Source organism: Gallus gallus, chromosome 1, assembly GCF_016699485.2.
Source record: "Gallus gallus isolate bGalGal1 chromosome 1, bGalGal1.mat.broiler.GRCg7b, whole genome shotgun sequence".
Lineage (NCBI taxonomy): Eukaryota > Metazoa > Chordata > Aves > Galliformes > Phasianidae > Gallus > Gallus gallus.
In genome coordinates this window covers 166,612,126-166,639,930 of record NC_052532.1, presented here as the reverse complement: position 1 = coordinate 166,639,930, position 27,805 = coordinate 166,612,126, and the positions used below count along the sequence as shown (strand labels likewise).

Below are 27,805 nucleotides of genomic sequence, written 5' to 3'. Positions count from 1 at the left end.
TAGAGCATGGACTTTATTTTTTTTTTAATCAAGGAGGACAATCTTTCTCATAACTGAACAGCAGAAAAAGAAGTGTTTCTTCCAAAATATGATCAGATGTGAATAATGAGATCAGGAAGAAAATGACCAACACCACAATCTGACAAAAAATCATAGAATCATAGAATCGCAAAGGTTGGAAAAGACCCACAGGATCATCCAGTCCAACCATTCACCCTTCACCAATGGTTCCCGCTAAACCATGTCCCTCAACACAACGTCCAAACGCTCTTTGAACACCACCAGGCTCGGTGACTCCACCACCTCTCTGGGCAGCCCATTCCAGTGCCTGACCACCCTTTCAGAGAAGTAGTATTTCCTAACAACCAGCCTGAATCTTCCCTGGCGCAGCTTGAAGCCATTCCCTCTAGTCCTATCACTAGTCACCCGAGAGAAGAGGCTGACCCCCAGCTCACTACAACCTCCCTTCAGGTAGTTATAGAGAGCAATAAGGTCTCCCCTGAGCCTCCTCTTCTCCAGACTGAACAATCCCAGCTCCTTCAGCCGTTCTTCATAAGGCCTGTGCTCCAGACCCCTCACCAGCTTTGTTGCCCTCCTCTGGACACGCTCCAGGGCCTCAATGTCTTTCTTACAGTGAGGGGCCCAAAACTGGAAAAATAAAAACATACTTCCCATAAAGATACAGGAAGTTGATTTATAAGAAAAGAACTAACCTAGCAATCTCCCATGCATTGGCTTCACCCAATACTTTAGCTCTTTATACCTCATTTTACTCAGCAAACAGAAAAGGCAAAGAACAGCTTGTCAGTTCAAAATTATTAGGAGGAATATTCTGGCTACCGACCATAGACATCAATTTTCATTTTGGGCAATGACTCAGATCACATACAGGTTCCACTTCAGAAAACCAGGGATAACTCCACCATCCCATTTCTCTCCCCCCACAGTGACAACCCTCACAGTTTACGTTTGTTTTCTGCTCATACACAAGCCTTTTATATTAAAGCATTAGTTACATGACAAAAGTGTGTGTGCCCACTACCAAGCAGGATTCTCCATGCATCCTTTTTTGCTTTATCCAGTCAAAAGATGTTATATGACACTGTCAAGTAGTCTCTAAATCACCCACATTTAGTATTTTCTGTCAGAGTCAAATTAAATGTTGTCATCTCTCTCTAATACAAGGAAATTGTGACAAAATGGCAATTATGTGATACATTAAAAACAAAACAACAGAAAACCATCATATGCTTTCATCCTTTCAAGGAAATAACCAAATATGGCCACCCACAACTGGGTGATGTGAGAACTAATGTAGACCTAACTTGGAAAGTCTATACGAAGCAATAAGCAAAGAAACTGCCAGTAAGGGGTTCACCCACATTTGTTCCCTGCTGTATCAATCATATACCAGGCAGACATGACTAATTTACCTAATAAACAGATCGTAAAAACCCATCTGACCCCACATCATGTGGACATGCCTTCTTCATTTCCACTGTATGTAAGGTGATGCTGAAAAGTTGCCATGAGTCTGCCATGACCCCATGCACTGACTGAATACATTACACATTTTCTGACAATTATCATCTTCATCAATGAAGGTAAAGTCTATATTCAAGACACATTCAACTTTTAGAAGTTACAAGTTTCACAAAAGAACTACTTCTGAAGAAAAACATTTTAGGAGAATTCTTAAAGCTGTGTCAAAATTCAGTAAAAATACACCAAAATTGAGACATAACCGTAAAAGAATTCAGTTTGCTTTTAAATGATCTTAAACCTTTAATTTCAACAATAAATATAAACATCCAGTGGACTGTTAAACAACTGTGCAGAACAAAAAGATATGAAAACTGCTGCACACTGTATCTGTTGAATCTCCCAGAGAAGGATGCATAAGAAGCTAGGTGGTTTTGTGTGTGTTTTCTGCTGTTTTTTTTCCTTTGTTTTTCTATGATGCAAGTCTTAGGATTTCAGTTTTTGGTACTGGATTCCAGCAAGTCTTTTGCTTCATTTATTTTTGTTGCTAAGTAAGGTGATCCACCTGGGAAGAAAAAAGGCAGAGAAATACCATTTACATGTTAGTGCAGAGCACCAAACAACTTCACTTACAGCATCCCTTTATCACTCACTTTTATTAGCTCCTCCTTCTTAAATAGATCTTTTTCATATAAAAGATTAAAAATGGCACTGACATAAAGAAAACTAATTGATAAGGTAACATGAAGAATGCATGCAGAACTGAAGTCACTTAAGAATAATGCTAAATGATTTGTCTTGGGAAGAAGTCTGAAATCTAAAAGCATTTCACACTGGTGTGATTTAGATCTACAGTGCAGCACTGCTGCAAACGTATGCAAGGTCAGCTGTCTCAAACATTCATCTAAAGCTGATAGCTATTATGTCAACCCACCTCAAAAACTAAGAGGCAACGTTTTATAAATAATTTTGACAAAATTATTAAGTATGTGCACTCATATTCCAAGCCTCTCCTATGCTAGGCACCCAGAATTACCAGGCAGAAACTGTCACATTAAAGCTATTTAAACATGGTACGCCTTCTAACTTCTAGTCCTGAACACTGTCATTGCTTTACGCTCCATCTAACAATTTGATTACAGTTCAGTGGTCTTTTTGTGTTTGTTTTTTAACTCTCCCCTTGAGTGCCAACCATCTGCCTACAGTCACTGAAAACAACATTACAAGGTCTTTATCAGTAGCTTACCACTTACAGGAACACACCTATATATCTTCATTTCTTTTTACATAAAAACGTGATTCCAGCAGTACTACTCAGCACACTAAACAGCCTTTTCCAAGGGGCCTGCTCAATTGTAATTCTTCATTCATCAGAAAAGATAGTGATGGAAGACACACAGAAGAACTAGCACTGAACGCTTGTAAACACAAAGACTTCTTCAGGTCACTTTTGCAGGAATCCAAATCATTATAAAGTCAGTTCATAGCCTAATAAAACAGCTGGAAAAATAATGGAGTTCAGCTGTCTTGTTCATGCTTTGTTTTGCTTGAATGCAGTCCTAATAGCAAAGACATTTGAGGAAAGCAAGGACAGAAAATTGTCTACTACACTTTCTTCTTTCAAAAACCAGACAAGAAGATAAAACAGTAGGGACTATAAACTGCAATAAACTATGTATCCCAAGTAATTTTCAACTTTGCCTTTAGTCTCTACATTACTAGAGTGCAGGATCTTAAAGTAAATTCAATTCATTGAGAAGTGTTTTCACTATGTTCACATCCTGAAACACCCTGAAGTGCCATATTAATTTTGCAGCCCTCCAATGAGAGAAAATTCAATCTCATGATTGCCTAAGTGTTTGTTTATAATTAAAGCAAGTCCAAACGGCTCATCTCTTCCTCTGTTTCTGTTACCAAGCATTCTTTCATATAGTAAATAATAAATATAAAAAATAACATACAGTATATCAATATAAAAACACTTTTAAACTGAACTGTGCAAAGGTTAGTGAGCAACCATTTTAGTACCGTTCACTGGGGATGTTATTATGCAAACTTCGATATATTTGTGATCTATTTCTAATCATGCTGTCTTCAGTGTTTTGAGTCTCAGGTAATATGAGTAACTTTTAAAATCTGTATTTATTGATCTTTCTTCTACCAACGCCAGCTGGTAGAATTACATTCCAATGTCGGATATTACTTTTAAAAGCACATCTGTGCTACCAGAGCCAGAAGAAATGAAGTTGCAAACATAAGCAAGCAAATCTCTCTGCAGTGCCACACATTCAAGGCTGTCCCAGATCTTAGCTCTGCAGCTGAAAACATTAGACAACACTTTTCTCTTTGGCCATGACAGAAGAGCTGCAGGGGCAACATGGAGGCACAAATCCCTTGAACTGGTGCTCCCGCAGAGAAAATGCTCCATCTTAATAGCACACAGGGGGGCTCACTACATCATCAAAAACTACACTGTGCCTAGCTGCAGGTGAATTACAGCTGTAAGAGTTGGCTCCTAAAAGATACTGCTTTTTTAGGGCAACTCAACATCCACATGGAAATTCGTGACTCTGGCTCAAGTCTCCGATTGCTGCTACAACAAAGCTTTGAAATTCATTACAAAAAACTTACAACCTCTTAGGTACTCTAGTGGTTAAGAGGTCTCTGATCATCATCATAAATCAGAAAAATCTGCATTTCTAATGTATGTGTATGTAACTTCTACATTACAAAAAGTGTAAAAAATGAAAGTGTGACATCGAGTAAGTAGGAAAACTTTAGAATTAAATCCAAGTGGTAAAGACAGTAAAACAAGATTGACTAAACACTTCACATGGCCAGTGGTCAGTTACTTTTTCCATTTTCTTAAGATCGCATAGAAGCAGGGAGCCCTGTAATTGTCTCAGAAAGACACAAAAAACCCTATGATTTTGCCTTTTGACTTCTGAAATACAGTGCAACTCTTCACCATCTGTTATTTTAAAGTAGAAACAGCAATGAACATATGGGCTTTCTTTCTCAAGCAGCTGTAGTGTAGTTAAAGTTATAATAATAGCCTTTCTATAAGATAAATTTACATTAAAAACCTCACTAGTAAAGCAACAGCGCCCAGCTTTACATTTTTTTACCAAGTGAATTCAATAAGTCTGAAATTATGCAGATCATTTTCCCACAGTAAGTTACCTTCCTCCATGTGAGTGGTCCGTCTCATTTCAAAACAGGATCAGGAGTTGAAAAATATTAGAGGAAGTTGGTTTTGGGGTGTTTTTGTTTTTTTATATGTGTGTGGAGCACTGGTCTACAAACTCATAGTCTTATCTGAAGCAGCGCCTTAGGAAAACCTTAAAGAAACTGGGTAAAGCTGTGGTTCATAAAGCCTGGAAATCAGTCTAGTTTATCTGAGATAAGATGCACAGAAGCTTAAGTCTATAAATAAACTTCATACGGCACGGTTATTTATACAATCAGCAAACTGAAAGGATCTCATTTAGGGCTCTTCCTTCCCAGCTTTGATTAAAATAAATAAATAAATATTTACCTTTATCAGGATGATTCAAGATCATGATTCTTCTATGGGCTGCTCTGATTTTGGCCTTGTCAGCAGATGGACTGCAAAAAATAAATTGAAGTGCTTACCATAAATTCCTCTGTATTCAGGCTATAAATTAACAGTTTATACTGGCTTCAAAAATAATTAAAACTTGAGATTTTCCCCATCTTGTGGACAAAACATAAAACTGCATCTTTGTGGAAGCAACAAAGGGATGTAAGTCACACTGAGGACATTTTTAAAAAGCCTTTGTATTTGACACGTGCAAACATCGTTCCATTTTTGTTGATTTTTTTTCCTTTTTCTTCAAACTCAATATACCCACAGCCATTTAAAATACATAATTTGGAGGAAAGAACAGCTCTGGAATATAGCTGGTTGGTATTCTTATCATCAAATGCAGAAAATACATCTTTGCTCCTAGAAAACAGGTATTTATATGATCAATGACAAAACATCAAATATTTAATATTATCATATTTTGTTCTACTGTAAATATTTTTATAGTTGCTATAAATACTTTCTGTTGAAGCCTAGGAAAAAACAACTATTTGTTATTTTTTGCAAAGCTGTTCAACGTGTTGCATTCAGGGACATGCTGATTTACAAGAGCTACATAATGTTGTTTCCTTCAATGACAGATACATAAAATATGTACTCCAACTAAATTAAATATGTACCTTACCAGACAAATAACCACTTATGGATGCAGTACACCAGCACAGTGGGCTCTGGTATGCAAAAGGACAGTTTGAATGGCTTAGTTTTTCGTAATTTGTTAGCATGCAGAAATGAAGCAGTGTTTTCCACTTCTTAATCAGAGATTATTCAATTAATTTTTCTGTAGATACAGTTTGAATGCAAGGTATCAGCCTCACTACATTCCCGAGGTAAACAACCTCTAATTATTATACTATCACAGGGAAACTAGGGTATGTTTCAAAAATACCTCATAGAACATTTCAAGAAATGTAACAAGCTGTAAAAAAAAATATTTCAATGGAACAAAGTAATCCAGGTTCTAAGAATTAACCAGAAGCCTCGAACTATAAACTACAAAAATATTTATTATCAGATAGCTAAAATAAAAATATACCCATACTTTTATTTGTAAATCTGTTGCTTAATAGTATTTTCACACTGTAACAATAGAAGATGAATATAATAAGGCATTACTTTGAAATTCAGATGGGCAACATTTACCTGGAAAAGATGCAGCTGCATATTATGGAAAATCATGCAGTTTTGTCCTAACAAGCAACTGCAAAGATAGTATTCTATACAAATTTGATTAGTTAATGACATACTGCTATCTGACTCTGAAGACTGCTGTCTAAAACCTTAAACGGCATCATAAAAAAATACCTTTGTGTCAAAATCATGTTCTTGTTGAACTGGTACAACCTCACAACCTGAGCCATCTGTGTCCTTGCTGACGGGCTTCTGTCAGCCTCTTTCTGGAGGCTGCCCAGCTCCTCCTGAATGTCAGCCCTGCCTTCAGGTGTACTGGCCATTCCCACAAATGACAGACCTTTCAGTCATAGGAAAGTTGGTGAGGCTGGAAGGGACCATGGTGGTGGGGAGCAGGCTCATCAAAAGCCACCATGACACTCAGGGGCTTGAAACCTGGCTTGTGAGGAGAGTTATCACACACTTCAGAAATTCAGCATTAGCGATTTCGTAGTAGTAAACCATTATTCTTAGGACACCTGTATTTTGCTACTGTAAAATAATTTTGCCTTAGGTTTAGGAAAAAACTCCTAATATGTTCACTTCCCATCTCATCTCAGGCACTCCCCCATGTTTCCTACCAGCACTTCCTCCTACAGAATGTACAGTTGTTAAAATTATTGCCAGGTTGTACTGAATTTCAGCAACCAGTTAGTTCTCCTTCAGAGAATAAAACTTAAGATTTGGAAGCAGGTAGATTTAGACTAGATATCAAGAAGAAATTCTTTACTGTGAGGGTGGTGAGACACTGGAACAGGTTGCCCAAGCGAGGTTGCGAATGCCACCTCCCTAGAAGCATTCAAGGCCAGGCTGGATGGGGCTTTGAGCAACCTGGTCTAGAGGGAGGTGTCCCTGCCTATAGCAGTGGATTGGAATTAGATGTTCTTAAGGGTTTCTTCCAATCCTAATCATTCTTTGATTCTATGATTTGTTAGCATTTTTAGTACAGTGCTCTGTAGCTTTGGACACCTTTTACATAGATAAATACAGAACAATAGTAAACAATACACATGCATATTTCTGCCAAAACTCCTGCAATTTTTGAATATGGTTATTACAGAATAACATCTGGAATATGTAAGAAGTCAGTGTACATGAAATTTAAAAGCCACCATTATATCATCATAGGATCATAGAACGGCTTGGGTTGGAAGGGAACTCAAGGATCATCAAGTTCCAACATCCCTATCGCACACAGGGTTGCCATCCACTAGATCAAGTACTAAATCAAGTTGCCCAGGGCCCCATCCAAACACTCACCTTTATCATGTCTCATGTTTATTACTTACAGAGTGTCTATACATATACTTGAAATAATGAATAAAGCCTCTGCTTAGAAATTCAGTATGACTTGGAGGTCATGACAAGACAACAAAAGATAGTATACTAAGATCAGTCCCTGGACAACCTAGTTCATGCATACCCTGGCAGCTTTCATAAAACTTTAAAACTCTCTTGCTTGCTTTTTTTTGGTGGCCCTTCTATACATACAGTACAGTAAACTGAGTTAAAACTGGCCTGTAAGAGTTCTTTTCAAGCAGTGTGAGAACTTCCTATAAAGATATTAGCCACACAGCTACACAATTAAAGGTTCAATCCTTTAAACATTAAGGACTTTAGTTGTATCTGATTATGAATGCTAATTGAAAGACTGAGCCCAAACACATCAAGCAGTGGCACTGTTCAGACTCAAGCTATTAAGATAAAAAATTAACAGGGGACTGATTACAGATATGAGGAAATTTCAGGCATGTACATGAGTAGTGTTCAGAGTAAGCACTGCCACTATAAACACACGTTAATGAGCTGCAGTGTGCTACTCTGGAACATCACAGAATGTGCCCTTCTAAAGTATCTGAAAATATTAATACATCATCAAACTTACAGGTCCAAGGATATATTCCTGAATAACATTCCTATAAATCTGCTGTTCAATGTGCAAGCATGACATATTTCAAGAAAATGTAATCATTTACTTTACAAATTCTTAAAATGAGTGCTACATCTGCATATTTCCATTATGTCAGATGTAAACATAATCTTGCTCATGTGCTATTTCTAAGTCCCAATTTTCACCATCTAACTTCTGGAGATAATTCAAACCATCCTCCTTATTTTTTCCTCATCTGAAAATTAAGAACTAATCCAAATCAGAAAATCTACTACCTCAGGTCAGATCCACTCCTCTCAGCTGGAGATCCCTCAAACTCACCATTTGTTTTACAGGAAACACAAAGGCGTGTGCTACTGTTGGCCATCCATGTTTCTGAAAAATTTCTATTCAAGAATCTATTGATTCCTCAGCTTGGAAATAATTTCCTATACCCACTTTAAATGACAAGTCTCTCAATGTATTTATGCTTGGAGTACACAGCAATTCTTTTAGTCCATACAAATCAAAGAGTATAGAAAGAAAAAAAATCATTGTACAAAAATTAAAAAAAAAAAAAAGCAAAATCGATCTGTTTTCCTTCTTCATCAGTATAATCTAAAATATTGCTCATTTCAAGGTTTTTATTGGAAACCAAGCCATGTGATTGCACTAATTAGCACAGTATCTGCTATTCTGACTATTTTAAGAGCACCAATTCTCCACTGCAGTATGTTACCGTACCTTCAAGCCAAACACGAGTCACATGTTTTATTAGTATTTTATTGTTTGCTTTCTAGCTTAAGCAGAACATTAAGATGGTTTATAAGCCATTACAAGCCTTTGGGAAAAAAATAAAAAAAATAAAAAAAATTGGCCAGAGTATTCTACGTTCTTGCAATATACATTTTTTTCATTCCATACTCACCAAACAAAACCACATTAATGTAGCACACCTACCTTACACCTAAAATAAGACTTGCTTCTCGCCTACTCATTTTCTGCTCAAATCCTCCTTTATAGTATAATGAAAGACTCTAGAAAGAAAAAAGGCAAAACAAGCAATAATTAGTTTCATGTATGAGGTGCCATGACCAAAATCATATTTATTCAACCCCACTGAGAGCCTAACATTCATCTATTACTTACTTTGAAGACATGGAACGAGTAGAAAACAGATAATATGAAAGGACTTTTCCTGGGTGTTAACACATACAAAAGCCTACTTAAAAATAGCTATCTGTGTTTTTACAATCTTCTAGTACTAATCGGAGGTATTAATAGCTACAGCCATTAAAATCCTGCCTTCAGGCAAAACAGTCCAGAATCAAAGTACATGCTAGTATAAAGTGGTACACTGTATGTGTTGGTGAGGGCAGGGAAGAGAAAGGGAAAAAGTTGTTAAAAATAGCTTTGGTGGCACTGAAATGGAAAATGGCAAGTGATAATGTTCTTGCATTCAAGAATTAGCAAGTGTGACTTTAGTGACTGTTTTAAGAGGAAAGGAAGAATAAAGACCAGAGATTAGGTTGAAAGGGTTTTGCCAACTATAAATACATCTTTAAATTAAAAAAAAGAAAGTTAATGAACTATATCAATGGTTAGCAACAATCTCCTAAATGCAAATCTTTCTTAGAGAAGAATAAGGGACCAGTCCATTGGTACACAAATAATAGTGTAGCTCCAAAATGTAGCCTTTGGGAACTGGTACACAGAAATTACTGAACAAAATGGAAGTTTTGGTTTTTTGGGTTTTTTTTTTTTTTTTTTTTGGTGTTTTTTTTTCTCAATGCAAACATTAATAGGGGAAAAATAAGCCATCATAAGGAAGTCTAGCCTGAGAGTTTAGACTATTTTTAAATGTTCCTTTTACCTCCAAGCAAAAGTGTGCCTGGCCCTTAATAAAATACTTTTCTCACTAGCTACTAACTATATCCATTCATATCCAGTGAGAGTTTTGTATTACATTTATACAAACTCTCTCAAGTAATATCAAAAGCATTGAAGCATTTATAAGGGTCTGTCTATGATGCCTAAGCAAAGTGTTTAAGGTTAGGAACAACATTCGCCCAAAAGTGTGCTTCAGAAATAATCAGGTATTGCTACCAATACAGAATGTCTCTGAAGGCAGCAATTCCCAAGAGATTTGTTGTAGTTTGCTATGGTCTGAAGCAAATCTTACTTTTCTTCTTTCCACCCCACTGCAAGTCATCCATGAGATAATCATCTCTCTAATGCAAACACGTTGCACCTACAGCAAGAATCTGTTGAGGAACTACTGCTGCAGTTTCAGGGTAAAACAAAGCACATCTGTAATAGTACTCAGTAACAGTACAGGCTAGAGTATGGAAAACTCAGGGAACACAAATGGTTTCTCCAGTCCTCCAAGAGGAAACAATTCTGGCGATTTAATGGCCACCAGGTAATGTCCTTGAAGAGGTAAAACTGCCCAGAAATTTGCAAGGACATTGTACAATTACTACAACCAGGAGAGAAAAGAAAAGAACACTTTAATGCCCTGTGAAGTATTTTCCAGAACTTCTTCCAAAAAATACAGACAGAAAAAGGTTTCTGAAAAGGTGAGTTCTTCTCTGTTCTCCATCCACAGCACACAGCTCTAAAATAAGAGGACACTCTTGGTTCTCTCTTTATGTAGGGAAGAACAATATTTGAATTCTCTCTTAACAAAGTTCCTCTCTGTTCTTGGCAGATATCACCTAAAATAGCTCATTTGAAATCACGGAATAAGGAGGAATGGCTATAGGCTTAAATTCAGAAATGCTTTTTCATGTTTGTAAAGCATTCGTCCTTGAAATTGTTCTAACTTCAGGAAGCTTTCATTCGGTTCGCTTTCAAGAGGGATGAAATAAGAAATTATGTTTTTTTTAATGTCCTTTGGCAAATAAACAAACATGAACTTTCAACATCAGCCAGGGGAAGTGGTCAACAAAAAATATTTTCTTCTCAGAAATGAAGCACAGGATAAGGATAATGAATTTCTTACATTAAGATATTGATCTGTAACAGAATTTAAAGCAAAAAGAATTTAGACGCAAAGTCATTGTTCCCCTTGGCTAGAATATGGGGAAGAAACATCAAGTCTTCATTTTAGGAAATATCTTGGCAAATTTCTAGTTCCAAAATGAAACAACTTTTCCATACTATTCAAATTAAAACTGAGAAAAACATGACTTAATTTCTAGTAATGACTGCAATGAAAAGAAACTACATTCAGATACTTTTCTGCTATGACAACTTCCTGATGTGCACACAGTTCCAGACACTCTTATTTAGCTCTGGCTATTGCAAAGAATTTTTGTACTGGAAAACTCATTAGAATGAGTTCTGCACTTCTTCTTGCCATTGGAGAGGGGCAGGGGAGCTACCACTTAATTTGCTTCACTTCCGTGTATGCTGTCACTGTTTAGCAACTTATGTAAGCAAATACTGCTATTCAAAGGTTAAGGGGGAGATAGAAAATGTCTGTACTTGCTCAGCAGATGTGTATTCATTCTTGCAAATTTTAGCATTAGGCAGTCAGCTAAGAAAATCCTACTCACATTTGGACTCTGACATCTTCATGATACTTTTTATGGCATAATACAGCCGAAGAGTGACTATTTCCATGCAAGATAAGTGATATTCATAACTGAAACCAGACATCACATCATATTACATGAAGTGGTGGGCTTTTTTTGATAACCTGTGTGTCATTCCACTACTGACATAATCATCAACTGAAAAAGGTAAACAACACTGGAAGAAAAAAAACAAATGCATGCATACACAAAATAAAAGACACAGCAAAATACCTATTTAGAAGCTGTGTTATAATATAATGTAAAATTTGCTGCTATCAATTTTAACTTCCTTAACTTCACTTGGAAAAAGAAAAAAAACACTGTAAAATGGACTGGATATTATAAGAGATGATTGCTACTGTTACCTCTTAATTTAGAGGTCTGTGCATCTGAGTAGAAACAGATCAAATAAAGAAAACTGAGTACAAACATCTCCAACAAAGCATTAAGGAGACCCTTCCTTCTGGAACATGGAATTTTCAGGACTACTGAATTTGGAGTTTATAACAATTTTGCCTAGAATTGTTGTATCTGTGGCTGAATTCTAAATATCATTGATTCAACAAAGAAAGGTATAGCTATTAAAATAAAAGGGGAAATAAGAAGTAGGAAGTAAGAAATTAGTGTTATGACTGACAGCATTAAGGTCTGTCTGAGGAAGAGAAATAAATGACTACTGTGACTGTGTCACTACCCAGAGAACCAAAACAGTGTCATTGGCATTAGTGATACCAGTAACAAAACAAGGTTCAAGCTAAAAATAGTTTTAAAAAAGAAGTATTTCTCCAAAAATATGACTAAGTTACAGCAGCATTTATTTTTCATCATTAGGAAGTCTATACAGTTAACAGGCATAAGTTAAACCTGAATGAGAGGCAGGAATTCAGAATAAAATTTTACTTACTTGCTCTTATTTGCTATTTTTGGCTGTAAGACGAGTATAATTGTTAACTGTACATGTTAGTTATTTAGCTAAGTAAATAGATAGTGTCAGATACTCAAGATCCAACAAGTAGACATTTTAAATGTTCACTTCATAATTGCTCAACTTGACCTCATGTAAGTAATTTATTAGTGAGCAGGAGGAAAGGATAAACAGCCTCACATTGTGAAACTGCAATTAACAAGAGCTGAGATTACTGTTGAAAGCAGGGAAGAAAAAAAAAAGTCATTGCAAACAGGAAGGGAGAGTAGAGGCTTACAGAGAGAACCAGTTAGCTTTTAAACAGGCAGCTGCTTCACAGTCTTCCAAAAAAGGGTGTGATGAGGGTTTGATTCTGGAAAGCTAAGGTAACCACTGAAAAATATAGTGACCAAGTTAGGAACCTTCAAGCACTACACTAAACCAGTGAAGTAGCACTAAGCCTAGACACTGACTGTCACAAATGATTCTTTCTCCAGTAAACATCAGTAGAAGTACTGACTGCTTGATTTCCATTGTCAGCACAGTTTAGAGAGCACTATACTGTAAAGAGACATGATGAAAGTGCTGTCCCATAGTTTATATTCAGCAGCTTCAAATTCCCCAAAACAAAATCACATGACACTGCTAAAAGAAGTCTGGAAAAAAAGTAGTTACCTAGGATCTTTGTATACAGTATTTTCATTTTCTATTGTTTTAATGACAAATGATCAATAGGAAATGACTGATTGTTAAGGGGAAAAAGCATATTCCAAGAAGGCTGATCTGCAGAGTTACAGAACAGACAACCTTGGCTGAGTCACAAGAGGCTTAAATGTGGATTTTGATTGTAGAAAAAATAAAAAATTGTCATTACCCTCACAAACATAAAGTTAACAAATATACACAGGTAGTGGTAAACCAAAAATAAAGTTTTTACTGTATCTAGCAGATCTCACACCTTTCTGCTGTTCACTGTATTTTCAAGTTCAGTAATAGAAAAGAGATACTCCGCTGGAGATGAACACAGAACTCTGGGCTTTAAGGCAGGATGTGAAGGCAGAAATAGATTCAGCTCAGGGACTAGGAACACTGAGAATTCAGAATCTCCTGTTAGTGAATTCTGCAGTACCCTTAAAGTCATCAAGGAAAACAGACCTGTAGTGAGATTGGCTCAGCCAGCAAAGTGGTTCAGAGGGGTACAGTTTCCTAGAAACAGACACCTCTCTGTGCAGTAGTATGTCATATTTCCATATGTTAAAGAGTCAGTGCCTGAATTCTTACGTGCAAATGTCTAAATTTAGATTCTTTAGCCTGTATCTAACAAACGGATAGATGTGTTGGAGTAAAACTTCTGGAGAGGAAGGATGAAGACTGAAGCACTCTCTACTCTGAAGCTGCATGTCCTCATTGCTTGCTACTTCTAGCAAGCCTTTAAGTCAGACTGTATCCACATCACATAAAAGCAATTTAATTCGCAGTACCTGAAGTCCCCTCTGTTGTTTTGGCAGGCAACATGGGAACCTCTCCAAAACTGATTTTAGAAAGGGGAAAATGAAATTGTGTTGGTCTCACAGTAGCAATGCAGTATAGGGACAGGGAGCGAACACTGATCCAGGAACACTCTAGGGAACCTGCTTTAGTAGGGAGGCTGTACTAGATGATCTCCAGACATCCCTTCCAACCCCTATGATTCTGTAACACCATATCTGGCTCATGCACACTGCAACTGAGAGTAATTTTGGAACTGGCCCAAGAAAAAGACAGCTGATGTGCAAAGAGATGGAAGTGCTTGTTTTCTTGTTCACATGTGAGTTGCAAACAAAGAAAACAAGCTCCTCTGTCCCTCTGGAAAGCTGTCCCAGAAGTTTATTAGATGACTTTAAAAATATACAAAATAAATGACAGAACATACAGAGTAAGGAGTACTCCAATCCAAGGGAAAAAAAATAAATCTAGCTGGCATAAAATGACATAAAATGTCATAAAATGACTTACTTCTAAATATTTGACATATAAATAGGTTTAGCTGGTATTGAGTAACCTCCAAACTTACAGAAGTTGAAATCTTTTTTGCTGTCTCTGTAATTGCCTGCCCCAATGGCTTCCAAAGGTGGAATGCATAACGACCTGAAAAAAACATGATGTCAAAGGAAACCATAAGTGACATTTAAATACACGCACACACAAAGTGTCTGACACCTGTTCATCAGCTTGAAGCAGAAAGAATTTTGGATTATAAAACAAAACCATTCTTCACTGTTCAACTTCTCATTTCATTTATTTTCTGTATGGTACCTTTGCACTTTACCGCTTTTTGAGATATTCCCTCAATGTCTGGATCCTGTTTTGGGTTTTGGATCCTGTCCAGCAGAAGTCCTATGATAAACTTGTAGAGGTTTACATTTTTCAGTCTTTATACTGAGTGTGGGGGGGTAATACACTTAATATAAAAACACAGTCACGGTCTGCAAACATCCATTGTGTTTGTGCACAAAATAAATAAGATTTAAATGCATTTCAATAAGACAAATGAAGTTATCAGCCTTGTGAACTTTAAGAAAAAGTGCAATGAGAACATTAGCTTTGGATGTGCATTATTTAGTAAATAATGTTCAAAGGCTATGTCTTCCAAAAAAAAAAAAAATCTACATACTACATGTTTCTTGGTGTAATGTTGTACACTTAATCACATATTTTGTACATTCTACATATTTTATTTTTTTACAAAGAGAAGACCTTCTGGGATTCAGAGACATTCAACTCCCAAATGGCAGTGAATGTCTATAGCTAAGAAAGGGTACATGAATCTACATTAGACTTTGTCGTCTGAAGCACAAAGAAGATCTACCAACTTAAGAATCAAAATTTGTACTGTTACTGGTAGCTTTCCCTGTAGGTCCTATCCCCTCAATTTCTGTTTTGATTAATTATTCATTAGGAATGTAATTTGTTATTAAACACAATGGAAAAAAACATTTTTATAAGATGTGGCTCTCCCTTACTCACAGAACATACTGCTTTCAGTCTTAAAATACAGGGTATCTGTAAGTTATTGTAGCCATCTATGTCTGCCTGTGCTAACACAGAAGTCAAAACCCCTGTTGGAGTACCATTGCTGAAATACTGGCATGTGTTAAAAATATATTACCTCACCTTCTTAAAGCTTACAATTACCACTTCATTGTTAGTGGTCACTACCAATTCAGCTTAACCAGCAGAAGAAATTTCACTTCTACTGTCTTCTGTTTCCATACAAGGATATAGATATTAACTGGCTTCTTAATAGGTGTGTATCACCAAGTATCTTGTCTCTACTTCCACTAATTAAAATAAAACAGCTGCACTCACAAAATACCTGCTGAATGTTGGTGTATTAGGATGTATCCATATGCATCTATTCTTGGCACGTGTTTGCACATAGCTGAACACGGCTGAGTTTACATCCTAAAAGTAACGGAAATCGATTTGCGTATTTCAAAACTGGAATAGACCACAGTTATCCCATCTGAATAAATCAGCATGTAAATCACATTAAGCCCACGACCTATGTTCACAAAAACAAATCCAGATGCAAAGAGTTCAGGTAACAAACAAGGTAGTACCGGAACAGGTTAATTTGATGAATAACTGCAATCACTAAAATCTTTCATTTTTCTCTGTTTGAGCTTGTCAAGCTCCACCTTCACACCCCTAGATCCTGCTGTGCTCTTCTGTAATAAAGAGCCTCACCTTGCAAAATCCTTATATGCGTGTATAATATAGCACAATCCTTGTACGTTACATTTTGCAGACTAAAAGCACACAGGACCTTTTCACAAACAAGTTTCTCTAGCAGTGACTTCTTCAAAAAGAATTGTGGAAAATGTCTCAAGGATTTTGAAGGGACAGGAACTAAAAATGGACACGATCCTCCACAGCGCTCTTGGGCAACAGCCACTTCCCAACTGGTATTCATAAAACTCCATTAACTTCATTGGAAACAGCAGTAGGCAGGTAAGTAGTTCCACAGTCAGCTGGTAATTTGGCTTACCTGCAAATGCAACAGTTGCCACACTGAGTCCAACTGCTATCATAGATCTGGCCTAAAGCAAGAAAATAGGAATCAGAATGAATTGCACATTCTAATTTGGAATATATGCATCTTTAACAGTAAGTATTTTTGATGTCTGCTGTGGACATTTAATATATAATTTATATGAAATATAAAGTATGCGTCTTTTTTTCCAAAGGCTACATCAGATCTCATAGCACTGCCCCTCTAACCTATGCCAGTGCTTCAGGTTTAACTTGGGTTAGCAAATCAGTGAATAAGCACTAACAAAGCATCACACAGTATGAAATAAAAAACACATGGCAGACAGAGCTCAGGATTACTGGAATTTTTATGCGAAGACTATTTCAACACAATCCGAACCAATGTTCACCATAAAAGAAAGTATTAGTTTATCACAAAACCATGGGGAACAAAACAGTCCCATCCCACAGCCTCAGCCACAAAAGATTAGTGTCTTCCATTGTTCACCCTTTGACTCATGGAAGCCACAGTCAGACAAAAAGCCTGGTAATCTCTTCTCATTATTTACTGTCAACCACTGTTTGAACACTTAAATTATAGTACAAATATTTGCATGACAGTTTTCAGACAGTTTTCATTATTGGCTTAAATTTGCTTTAAGTCTATTGCAACCAACCCCACAAAAAGATGTGAACATCTAATTCAGTAGTAACTCCTACCTCCTGCTAACTCAAAAATCCCAGATAGGGTGTGTATGTGTTTCTCTACAGTGCCTGAAGGTCTGGAAACTTATGAAGGACCATAGGAAATATCTCCATGTTTAACAAGAAGCCTCTAAATGATACGCAGCACACCCTGAAGAAGGAACCGACTTCTCAACCATTTCCAGAATTCAAGAAGGATAAAGAACATTGCAAGCTTGAGTGTCTGGTGTATCACAGCATCTATCCATATCTGATAGTTTAATAACGCCTTGAACTTTTCCCCAGCAAATCAGATTAGGCCTGTTTAGCCGGATTTCAAAACATACTACAATGAAAAGGCGTTTATCACCAGATTGATTCTCCTCTGGATGGCTTTCTGCTCTGCATTTATCCAATAACTGATTTATAGATTTTCTACCAACAAGGCTGAGAGCAGAACTGCATGCCCAAATTCCGATGTGTCCCAAAAACCGGATTTAGTGCCATGTAGCTTTTATTATTACCATTGCGACTAAAACTCTTTGTATTCAACCTCATTCCCAGACAGAGTAAGGGGAGAGTTGGGAAATGGGGGTTTTAAAGCCTTCTAGAGCTGCATTAGTAGGGGCTAGAACATAGGTCAACAACTTTCCCTGCAAACAGGCAGCTGTACAAGATGGTAGCACTTCTACCACAGCCAGCAGTTCCTCTCTGGCTGTGAAAGAAGGTGACAGTGACTGCTGTCTGTAGCACTGAGCTAAGCACAGAAGCAGCAGCCTTCTCTGAGCCCATCTATAAGAAATTGCCTTCCCCAACATCTGGCTTCTGGATCCCACATAATTTAACTAAAATACTTCTTATCTACTGGGATAGGGCACCTCTCCTATGAGGAAAGGTTGAGGGAACTGGGCTTGTTTAGACTGGAAAAGAGAAGGCTCCAGGGAGACCTTATTGTGGCCTTCCAGTACTTGAAGGGAGCATATAAACAGGAGGGGGAATGGCTGTTTACAAGGGTGGATAGTGATAGTACAAGGGGGAATGGTTTTAAAATGAGATAGGGGAGCTTTAGGTTAGATATTAGGAGGAAGTTTTTCACCCAGAGGGTGGTGATGCACTGGAACAGGCTGCCCAAGGAGGCTGTGGATGCCCCATCCCTGGAGGCATTCAAGGCCAGGCTGGATGTGGCTCTGGGCAGCCTGGTCTGGTGGTTGGTGACCCTGCACATAGCAGGAGGGTTGAAACTGGATGATCATTGTGGTCCTTCTTCAACCCAGGCCATTCTATGATTCTATGATAAGGCTATCCTGACCATGAGCATAACATAGCATTGCAGGAAAACAAAGAACTCTACACATGCTGGGAGTGGAGCTCCAAAGTTAAGTTTAAATTCACCTCTCTATTCCATTTTATTGTAGACTGAAGTCCTGATATTAGCATTCATGTCTGAATGTAAGCATATAAAAATCATGTATTTTAATATCCGCTGTTCCTTCCAGTTGCACAAAGTTTCCCTTCATCTTCAGGCCATGAAAAATACAAGTATGCCACCTCAGATGGTAAAAGAAATAAGACAGTGAAGCACACTGTTCATCTCCTCATTATATTAAAGTTTCTTCCACTTCTTCATACAAATCAGTTTTCCCAGGCTCCCAATACTCTCAGTATTCAAATATGAAAATTCAATGAGATTCTTCTAATCCCTCTGTTTAAAGACTAACCAGTAACATCCACAACACTTCTGGAAAAACCAAAAGTATAAAGAAATTATCTATTATTCTGTTCTGTGCCTTGTGATCACAGATTTACATGCAGTAGAGACTTTCCTTGACTCATTCAGAGTGACTGTGAGAATCTCTTCCTAAGTGGTTACAGTCAATTAAGAGCCCAACAACGTGTGAAATAGATGATATTGGAAAAAAATAATATTTATTAACCTGTGCTTGTCAAAATTAATTTATTCTTGCTTTGCCACCAAAAAGGTAGTTTATGCCAGCATTTTACAACAAGGTACACTGCCACTGGTGAGAGACACCTCATCCCAGGTAAAGGCAGAACACTGACATCAGGCTAATAAATGGCACCTGGACTCCATCAGCTCTGCACAGAAACTGCCTAAGTGTTTTTGCAGAGTGGTCTGGGAGCAGAGTGTAGGGTTCCCTGAGCGCCACGTCCACTGGGGTGTATTATTTCAGTCTCAGTGGAATGCACCAGCAGTTACTGGAAAGCAAGTGGAAAGCAGCACTTAAAAAAAATAAGTGTGGTAGTAGCTCTAGGATAGGAGTGGTAAGCAACAGCAATCTGAAGACCAGACAGAAAAGTAGCTGAAGTGATGGCGTGATCAAGCCAGAGAGCCAAGAGAGACTGCCCATGTTTACAGGTGAGGTAAAACTACCCAAAAAGCTCAGAAACATCAAAATAAAGTAACATCCCTTATTTATGTTAGCAGCAGGTTAAAGAGTCACTTGCTACGTATTAGCCACAGTGGTAACTTGTCACCTCCAAGCATCCTGAATGTTTGTTATGGTGTGAGTATATGCCAACTATACACGTGCAATAAAAACTGAATTTAAATTCAGATTCAATCTTCACAAAGATTGCACAGTTCATCTTTTACTAGCACAGAGTCTGTTTTTAAGCTAATGGTAACTTCACTTATGGCAAAGTCCAGTATGTCCAAGTTTTCTTTTCCACGCTCACTTAACTCAGATGATTATTTAGAAGAAGAAATCAAGGTTAGACTGGAACTTCAAAATATACAGCAGCAAATTTTATTGTTATGACCATAAAGCTTTAATTACAGCCACTCTTCTTGTCAATATGAAAGGAAAGCAACTCGCTCTCACAACTACCACCATGAGCTTTTGTGGCTCACCCTGCTTTAACATGCATGTTATTTCAGATTCAAAGGCTCAAAATATCACTCACTCACTGACCTTCAGCTATGGCAGAATTGGCTTTCTTGGGGGGGGAGGGGGGGGGAAGGTGATCTAAAAACATTTAAATATTTAGGTTATATAAGAAAACATTCCTTAAGATCCAAGAGGGGAAAATAAAGAAATAGAAGATTAAAAAGTAACATCTGTCCCTTTCTTTATTCAATGAATCATCTCCCAAAGGTTAGTCATCAACTCTGTGCTATTCTGCCGATCTCAGTCTTTTATCATGAAGTTCAGTTTTTAGTAACAAACCCTCTAAGATGCAGATAACAGTAAAACAAAGTTTTGCTAAATCTGCAAAGATTTTTTTCATCTTTAGAGAAATGTCTGTAAGGAAATACATCCATTAGAAAGGCAACCACAAGACCTGACTTACCAAAGTATTTGGCAAACAAAAGAAGATAAAGCATATTGGCAAATGGTATATGTAAAGGTATACATCATACACCATTTCATACAGAGGTCCAAGAACTAATCCTTTAATATGTAAGTTTTCTGTAGCCTTAATCTTTTTAAGCAGAAGAAACTGGGAAGAGTAAGATATTCCTAATCCACAGCACTCTGCTTTACAGTTTTCTCTTCTGTGAAGTGGAAAAAAAAAATGTTAAAAACATAAAAGGGAATTTCAAATGCGTAATTCTAAAATTTCAGCACAACACTGTTACATCTGACGACGAGCTACGAGAACAAACTTTATGAATGTTAAAATATACCTGCCTGCACAACATTTGTATTTCATACTCTGGTTCTTTTACTGCAATCAGTGAAAACACCCTTCTTGGTCAAACAAGAAGTATTCTGCTTTTCTAACAACTAGCTTTCAGACACAGCAAGGGCTCTATGCTTCTTCTGAGCCACAGAAAGCTATAGTGAAATGGAATAAAAAGCACAGAGAAAAACAATTATTTGCTCTGATGGGCTGGACAGCAGTTTGTTAGTAGTCTATGGTTAATTGTGAATAGGCAAAATAATGAGTATGTACCTGAATACAAGTAAATGCATGAATGTAATATGCTTAACAAGAAACTTAGTTTTAAAAAGGTGTTCTTTTTGTTTTTTTTTTTAACAGCTGTATGTATGCTGCTAAAAGTTAAGACTCACAAGGATATTAGCCAAGCATGCAGAACTATTTCCAAGGCTACTTTTTTCCCTTATTTAAAAATTCTAAACCTCAAACAAATGACTGCATCTGGCATGGAAGTTAGAAGGTTTCTATTCCCCAGAAGAGTAGCTACAGTTTACTAGAAGGATGTTTCAGAGCAAACCACCTAATTAGCTCTACATGGAGCTGGGTACACTGGGATTATATCATAAACTACCTGCAACAGATTTGATTTCATAACTTAATGCATTCTGTCCATTCTTACCTCCCTATGAAATTTATTTTCCAACAGTAAATTAAAACTAGCTTCAGCTAAAAGCTCTTCTCCATACACACCCAACTTTCATGTCAATTTACTTCATTTATTTTATAGTAACTTTCTGGTTTTTCATACAAAACTACTACAAACTTACAAGTTTCTGACAATATTTCACAGGGGACTGTACCAGAGCAGTAGATTCACTAGCAGGAGTGTTAATGTCGGGCATTCAACCAGCCTTCCTGAATGTGTATTCATTATTAATGAATTCTTGCAGCTGTCTTCACAGACTATGCTTTCACTGTTATTTTTCTGTCACTCCAAACTTCTCAATGCTTCAGTAAAACAACTATAGTTACCCAGATCAAATGATTTCAGTTATCATCCTGCATAACTTAAAAGCAAAATTCAGTCTCGGAAAAAAGCTCTTTCAGCCCTGAAGTTGTGTTTATTGTCCTATTTCACCTCTGCAACCATGCTCTGTTACTCTGTAGCAAGGTGACATGTATTACTGGGCTTACACAATACGGTTGTGGTAGATGGGGAGCTGCAGGAGTGAGAAGAGCCCAGCAGCTGCCCCATGTCAGATAACTTAGAAGAGATTAAGCCATCAAAATTAACTTATGTTCCCATCTTTTAACAGTCGTCTCTAACCACCTAACCACCACAGAAATGCTACATCTCTACTCATACTATTTCTCTAGAACCATGGATGAGAAGGTATGGCTGAATGTAAAAGAATGTAGTATTTCAGCATCTGCAGGCTCAAGGATGAACTTCCTTACCTTTTTGCTACAAGGCTCTGAGCACAGCAGTGCATGGATTTTCATTTATAATTACTGCTGTTCATAATCTCTGAACTGCAATGTGTGAACACCAATGCTGGTCCCCGTGGTACCAATCCAGCAGGTCACTCAGACAGGATTTGGGCTACTGCAAACACAACAGCCAGCTGAACATGAGCCAGCAGTGTGGCCAGGTAGCCAAGAAGGCCAATGGCATCCTGGCTTTATCAGAGATAGTGCAGTTAGCCGCAGCAGAGTGGTGATCATCCCTCTTTACTCAGCTCTGGTGCGGCTGCACCTCGAGTACTGTCTTCAGTTTCGGGCTCCTGACTACAAGGAAGATGTTGAGGTCCTGGAGTGTTCCAGAGAAGTGCAACAAAGCTGTAAAGGGTCTGGAGCACAAGTGTTATGGGGAGTGGCTGATGGAACTGGGATTGTTCAGTCTGCAGAAGAGGAGGCTCAGGGGAGACCTTATCACTCTCTACAACTAACTACCTGAAAGGAGGCTGTGGTGAGGTGGGGGTCACCCTCTTCTCCCAGGTAACAGTGGTAGGATGAGAGGGAACAGCCTTAAGGGGACGTTCAGGCTGGATATTAGGAGAAAATTATTCTCCAGAAGAGTGGTTGGGCATTGGAACTGACTGCCCAGGGAAGTGGTGGAGTCACTATTCCTCTACGTGTTCAAGAAAGATGTAGATGTGGCACTGAAGGACATCGTTAAGTGGACATGGTGGTGATGGGTTGACAGCTGGACTACATGATCTTAGTGGACTTTTCCAACCTTAATGATTCCATGAAAAGCCTATTTTAAAACACTTTCCACCTGTTTTGCTGTAAAGATACTTTAAGATCTGTCTTCAAGCAGTTACAGCATGGGCGTCCAAGTTTTTGTCTTGTCTGGGCCATTTTAAGTGAAAAGGAATTGTTTTAGGCTGCATATATATAGGTCGCTATGAAAGAAAAGCTTCCTATTTAATTCCATGGAAACTACAACAGTTACAATGAACACATTAATGCCGCTTGACACAGCAAAATCTCAGCTACAAAATGGGATTTTTCGACAGTCACCACCATTAGCTCTGCATTTTTGTCAGCACTGAACAGGAGCCTGCACGTCATGCTCGTAAAATACTGTGCAAGCAGAGGTAACCCACTGTTGCTGTTGCCAGTGCTGAAACGTACTACCTACTACCTCACTGTGCTCACGTCTGTTTGGTCTCCAAAAGTGTTCAGCAAGTGTCAATGAGTGGCAATGGGTGCCATTTTCACCACATGAAGTAATTTAGTGACACGCCTTTACTTCATACGCACTTCCACGTCAGACCCTATTTTGTCAGATTGTTCTTCTGCTGCCATGTGTCATATGGCAACCAAATGTAACAGAATATTGGCAGGAAGGTTCAACTTCTGCTGCCATACCACCAACATCCGCATCTGATGTTGTGCACCTACAAAATAAGAGGAGGAATCAATTTTGGAAAAATCCTCACAAAATATGTAATATAATTAATGTATAAAAATTAAAATAAGTTCTATCATTTATAATGTTTTTTTTTTTTTAATCAAAACATATAAAAAAGAGAGCAACAAAACCAAAACTAGTGGGATATTTGACTTTGTTTTTATGAAACTAATGCCACAGTCTGGCTTGATGGCAGTGGTTACAATTCTTAGTGAGTTCTCCAGGTGTTCATCAGATTTGTGATGAAATTTTATTTTTTCCATGCTTCATCCTTGAAAGCAATTGTTTAAAAATGCACATACTGCCAAAAAGTGATTACATGTACGAGACATGACTGTGAAGTGAGAGACATTTCTCTCTAACGTAGGGCTTATAAAAGCCTAGTAAATAGACATGATAAGGTTTTTGAGTTAATACTTGATTGCAACTCAGTATGCTCCATTTGAAAACTTGCAGCTCATGTATTTATGTTGACTGAAAATGGAGTTGCAAGTGACCAAAAAATTGATTTTTTTTTTTACAATTTTGAAACCTGATCTCAAATTCCTTTAACACAGTAGAGAACACCGCTGCCTATCTTTTGCTGTTCACAGGGCTGTGTTTAGCCAACGTAACCAAAACGGTTTGATGTAACTTGAGCAGGCACTGCACTGTGCCCCATGTCCTGGTTTCAGCTCAGACAGGGTTAGCAGTGCACTGATGTTGGTGCTGAGCAAGGTTGCCTGCACTGGGCTGCTGGGAAAAGCTGCTGCCATGATGGTGCAGGGCAGGGGGCAGCCGCATTGTGAGCTGTGATGGCCATATGTGCACGGCCCATGGGTCGGACACGTCTGAGTTAAAGGATCGGTCTCTGACTCCCAGTAGAACCTAAATGTTAACTCCACAAATGGCTGTGACATTAAACACAGATCACAGAATGGTTTGGGTTGAAAGGGATCTTTAAGATCATGTAGTTCCAACTCCCTGCTGTAGGCAGGGATACCTCCCTCTAAACCAAGTTGCTCAAAGCCCCATCCAGCCTGGCCTCACACAACTCCAGGGAGGGGTCATCCACAACCTCTCTAGGCAGCCTGTTCCAGTGTCTCACCACCCTCACAGTAAAGAATTTCTTCCTAATATCTAGTCTCAATCTACCCTCTTCCAGCTTAAAACCATTTTCCCTCATCCTGTCTCTACCTGCCCTTATAAAAAGTCCCTCCCCAGCTTTCCTGTAGGCCCCTTTCAGGTACTGGAAGACTGCTATAAGGTCTTCTTGGAGATTCTTTGGATAGGCCTTCTCTAAACTGAACAGCCCCAGCTCTCTCAGCCTGTCCTCATAGTAGAGGTGCTCCAGCCCTCTGATCATCTTCATGGCCCTCCTCTGGACCTGCTCCAACAGCTCCATGTCCTTCTTGTGTTGGAGCCCCACAGAACTGGACGCAGTACTCCAGGTGGGGTCTCATGAGAGCTGAGTAGAGGGGCAGAATCACCTCCCCTGACCTGCTGGTCACGCTTCTCTTGATCACTGCCTCAAGACAACCACTTGAAAGCTGAGCATACTTCATACACCACCAGAAGGCCCGTCCAAAGAATATACTTCAAACAGAATACTGCAGAAGTCCAGAACCCAATCGTAAAAACTTTCCGCACTCCCTGGACCATAGCAAGAACCTGACAAAACAACACGCCACAAAAGCCACAACCGCTACTGGTGCAATTTTTATGCTAGACATGGATACCGCCTTAAACGGGAACAAACTGCAGTCCCACCTCCGCCACCAGGCCTGGCCCTGGGCGAGGGGCCACCACCGCCCTCCCTGCCCTTGGCCGGGGCGGATGCCAACCCCGAGGGAACAACGCTGTGAGGGCAGAGCTCGGTACTGTGCCGCCCCGCCGCCTGCCCGGCTCTCAGCGCGCTCACCAGACTCCGATCCAGCTCGGTTTGGCCCTTGCCGGCGCCCGTAGGGCCCCTCGCGTACTCGGCGTAGCGCAAAGCCTCCGAGGAAGCCCCGGCTCCCTCCATGATGGCGGGCCTGACGGCCGCGCTACGGGCCGCCCAGAGGGACAAAGCACCTGAGGAGGCGGAAGGCAAAGCGCTGCCCCGCTCTGCTCAGCCCTGACCCCGCCTCGCGGAGGCGGAGTGGGAGCGGGCTGTACCACAGCATTTTGAGTCGGGGGGTGGGGTGACGGTCCCCGGCGTGGCTCGGCCTTCTCGTCTTTGTCGTCTCCTTGTAAGGGACTCGGCTGCACTGCCGGGGTTACTGTGTGAGGGTTACCTGCCTTCCGCCCCCTCCGACTCTGGTGGCCCCCGCCTCTCTGAGGGCGCGCGGTTGGACGGGTGATGACGGGTAGGGGGTGGGATGTGAGCGTGAGGGATGTTTTCTTTGTCCTTTTGTCCTCACGGCTATATTTTTGCACCTTACTTGATGTCCGTGTATAGAATCATCGAATCATAGAATGGCTTGGGTTGGAAGGAACCCCAAGGAGCATCAAGTTCCACCCTTCCTGCCACAGCCATGGCCACCAACCTCCAGATCTGTCACCAGACCAGGCTGCCCAGGTCTCCATACAACCTGGCCTTGAATACCTAGAAGGACGGAGCATCCACAGTCTCTCTGGGCAGCCTGTTCCAGCACCTCATCACTCTCACAGTAAAGAACTTCCCCCTGGTATCCAGTCTAAACCTTCCCTGCTTGAGCTTAAAACCATTCCCCCCTTGTCCTATCACTATCTACCCAAGTAAAAATTCGATTCTCCTCCTTTTTATAATCCTCTTTTAAATACTGGAAGGCTGCAATGAGGTCTCCTCAAAACCTTCTCCAGGGTGAACAAGCCCAGCTCCTTCAGCCTGTCTTCATAGGGAGGTGCTCCAGCCCTCTGATTATCTTTGTGGCTGTCCTCTGGACCCTCTCCAACAGCTCCACAGCTTTCCTGTACTGGGGGCCTCAGTAGGTGACAGTACATTTTGATTTCCTGAAAATGCTGCCCGTTGGGATCACGGTTCATCCTACTCCAAGTGTTGCCTCAAATGTAATCGTTGGCAGTCACCATTAGTCCTGTATCACAAATTGCAAAACGTTCCATCTCTTCTCAGTAATACAGCATAACTGCTGTTCTTTTGCCCTTACACTTTATCTAAGAGGTTTGCCATATGTCTTAACTGGTGGCACTGGAGTTGAATTGTCTGGGGACACTGGGACACAACAAAAAGAATTACTCTTTTTATTTCCTGTTTCAGGCAGTGATTTTTTTCTTCAAAGACATCATTCTTAGCATGTATCACAGTTCTGTACATCCAATTGATACTTACCAATCTTCCATAACATTGAAAGGCAACTGCTTTAATTCAACTTTTAAGTATCTTCATAAAGTTCAGCCACTATTAGCTGCAAAGATGAGTTGACCATATATAGCATTTCATTAATCTTTGACAGATGTCTAAATTTTACTTGATACAGCACAAAAGTCATTGGAAGTTGTATGATGATCCATTCGGCAAGAAATAAATACCTTTTTACTTCTTCATCCAACATGCAACATTACTATACATGATTAATATTTTATATTTGCAGTGGAATTGAATTTCTTGTAATCTTAAAACCTATTTTCAAGTCCGTGAAAATATCCCCAACTCATCATTTTTTGTTCATTCATTTGCATAGAAGTAATGCAGAATAGCATGTCACTTACTACCTTTCAACTAGCATGCTCAGAAACTGAAAATACTGACTTTTTTTTTCTCCTTTATCCTCCTTTCTTGCATATTATAGCAACTTGATCAGAAAATCATTCTCTTTGGGTGTTCTTTGTCAAAAGACAGTCATCTCTTAAAGAAGAAACTTTGTGTTTATTTTGGGGACAAAACTGAAATGGTAGGAAATAAAAAGAAGCCAAACAAATAAGAGTAGGAAAAAGTAAGAAGCAAATCTCTGAGGTGGAAGATTATAGAGAATATATATATATATTT

General features: G+C 39.0%; 1 protein-coding gene across 5 annotated transcripts; it reads right to left on the bottom strand.

Annotated features, from left to right (window-relative positions):
• On the bottom strand, positions 1–26,174 carry DNAJC15 (DnaJ heat shock protein family (Hsp40) member C15). Of its 5 annotated transcripts, none has more exons than NM_001277777.2 (6): positions 26,115–26,174; positions 16,648–16,699; positions 14,671–14,744; positions 9,093–9,169; positions 5,021–5,091; positions 1–2,047 (listed from the first exon to the last, which is right to left on the bottom strand). In NM_001277777.2, the coding sequence occupies exons 2-6, from the start codon at positions 16,688–16,690 to the stop codon at positions 1,977–1,979; spliced, it is 336 nt and encodes a 111-aa protein (NP_001264706.1). In that variant the 5' UTR covers positions 16,691–16,699; positions 26,115–26,174; the 3' UTR covers positions 1–1,976. The 5 variants fall into 5 exon arrangements, with proteins under 5 accessions (NP_001264706.1, XP_046797538.1, NP_001264705.2 ...); XM_046941582.1 differs by lacking the exon at positions 26,115–26,174 and adding an exon at positions 25,609–25,880; NM_001277776.2 differs by lacking the exon at positions 26,115–26,174 and adding an exon at positions 25,760–25,880.
• Between the last annotated feature and the right edge of the window lie 1,631 nt (positions 26,175–27,805).

Bases quoted from the DNA above. Each gene is read 5' to 3' on its own strand.
- DNAJC15 (NM_001277776.2), bottom strand. From the start codon at position 25,861: ATGGAGGGAGCCGGGGCTTCCTCGGAGGCTTTGCGCTACGCCGAGTAC. The intron at 16,700-25,759 runs GTGAGCGCGCTG...TTCTTGCTTTAG, and splicing joins CCGAGCTGGATCGGAGTCTG to GCCAGATCTATGATAGCAGT. The intron at 5,092-9,092 runs GTAGGTGTGCTA...TATTTTTTGCAG, and splicing joins AGTCTTATTTTAGGTGTAAG to TCCATCTGCTGACAAGGCCA.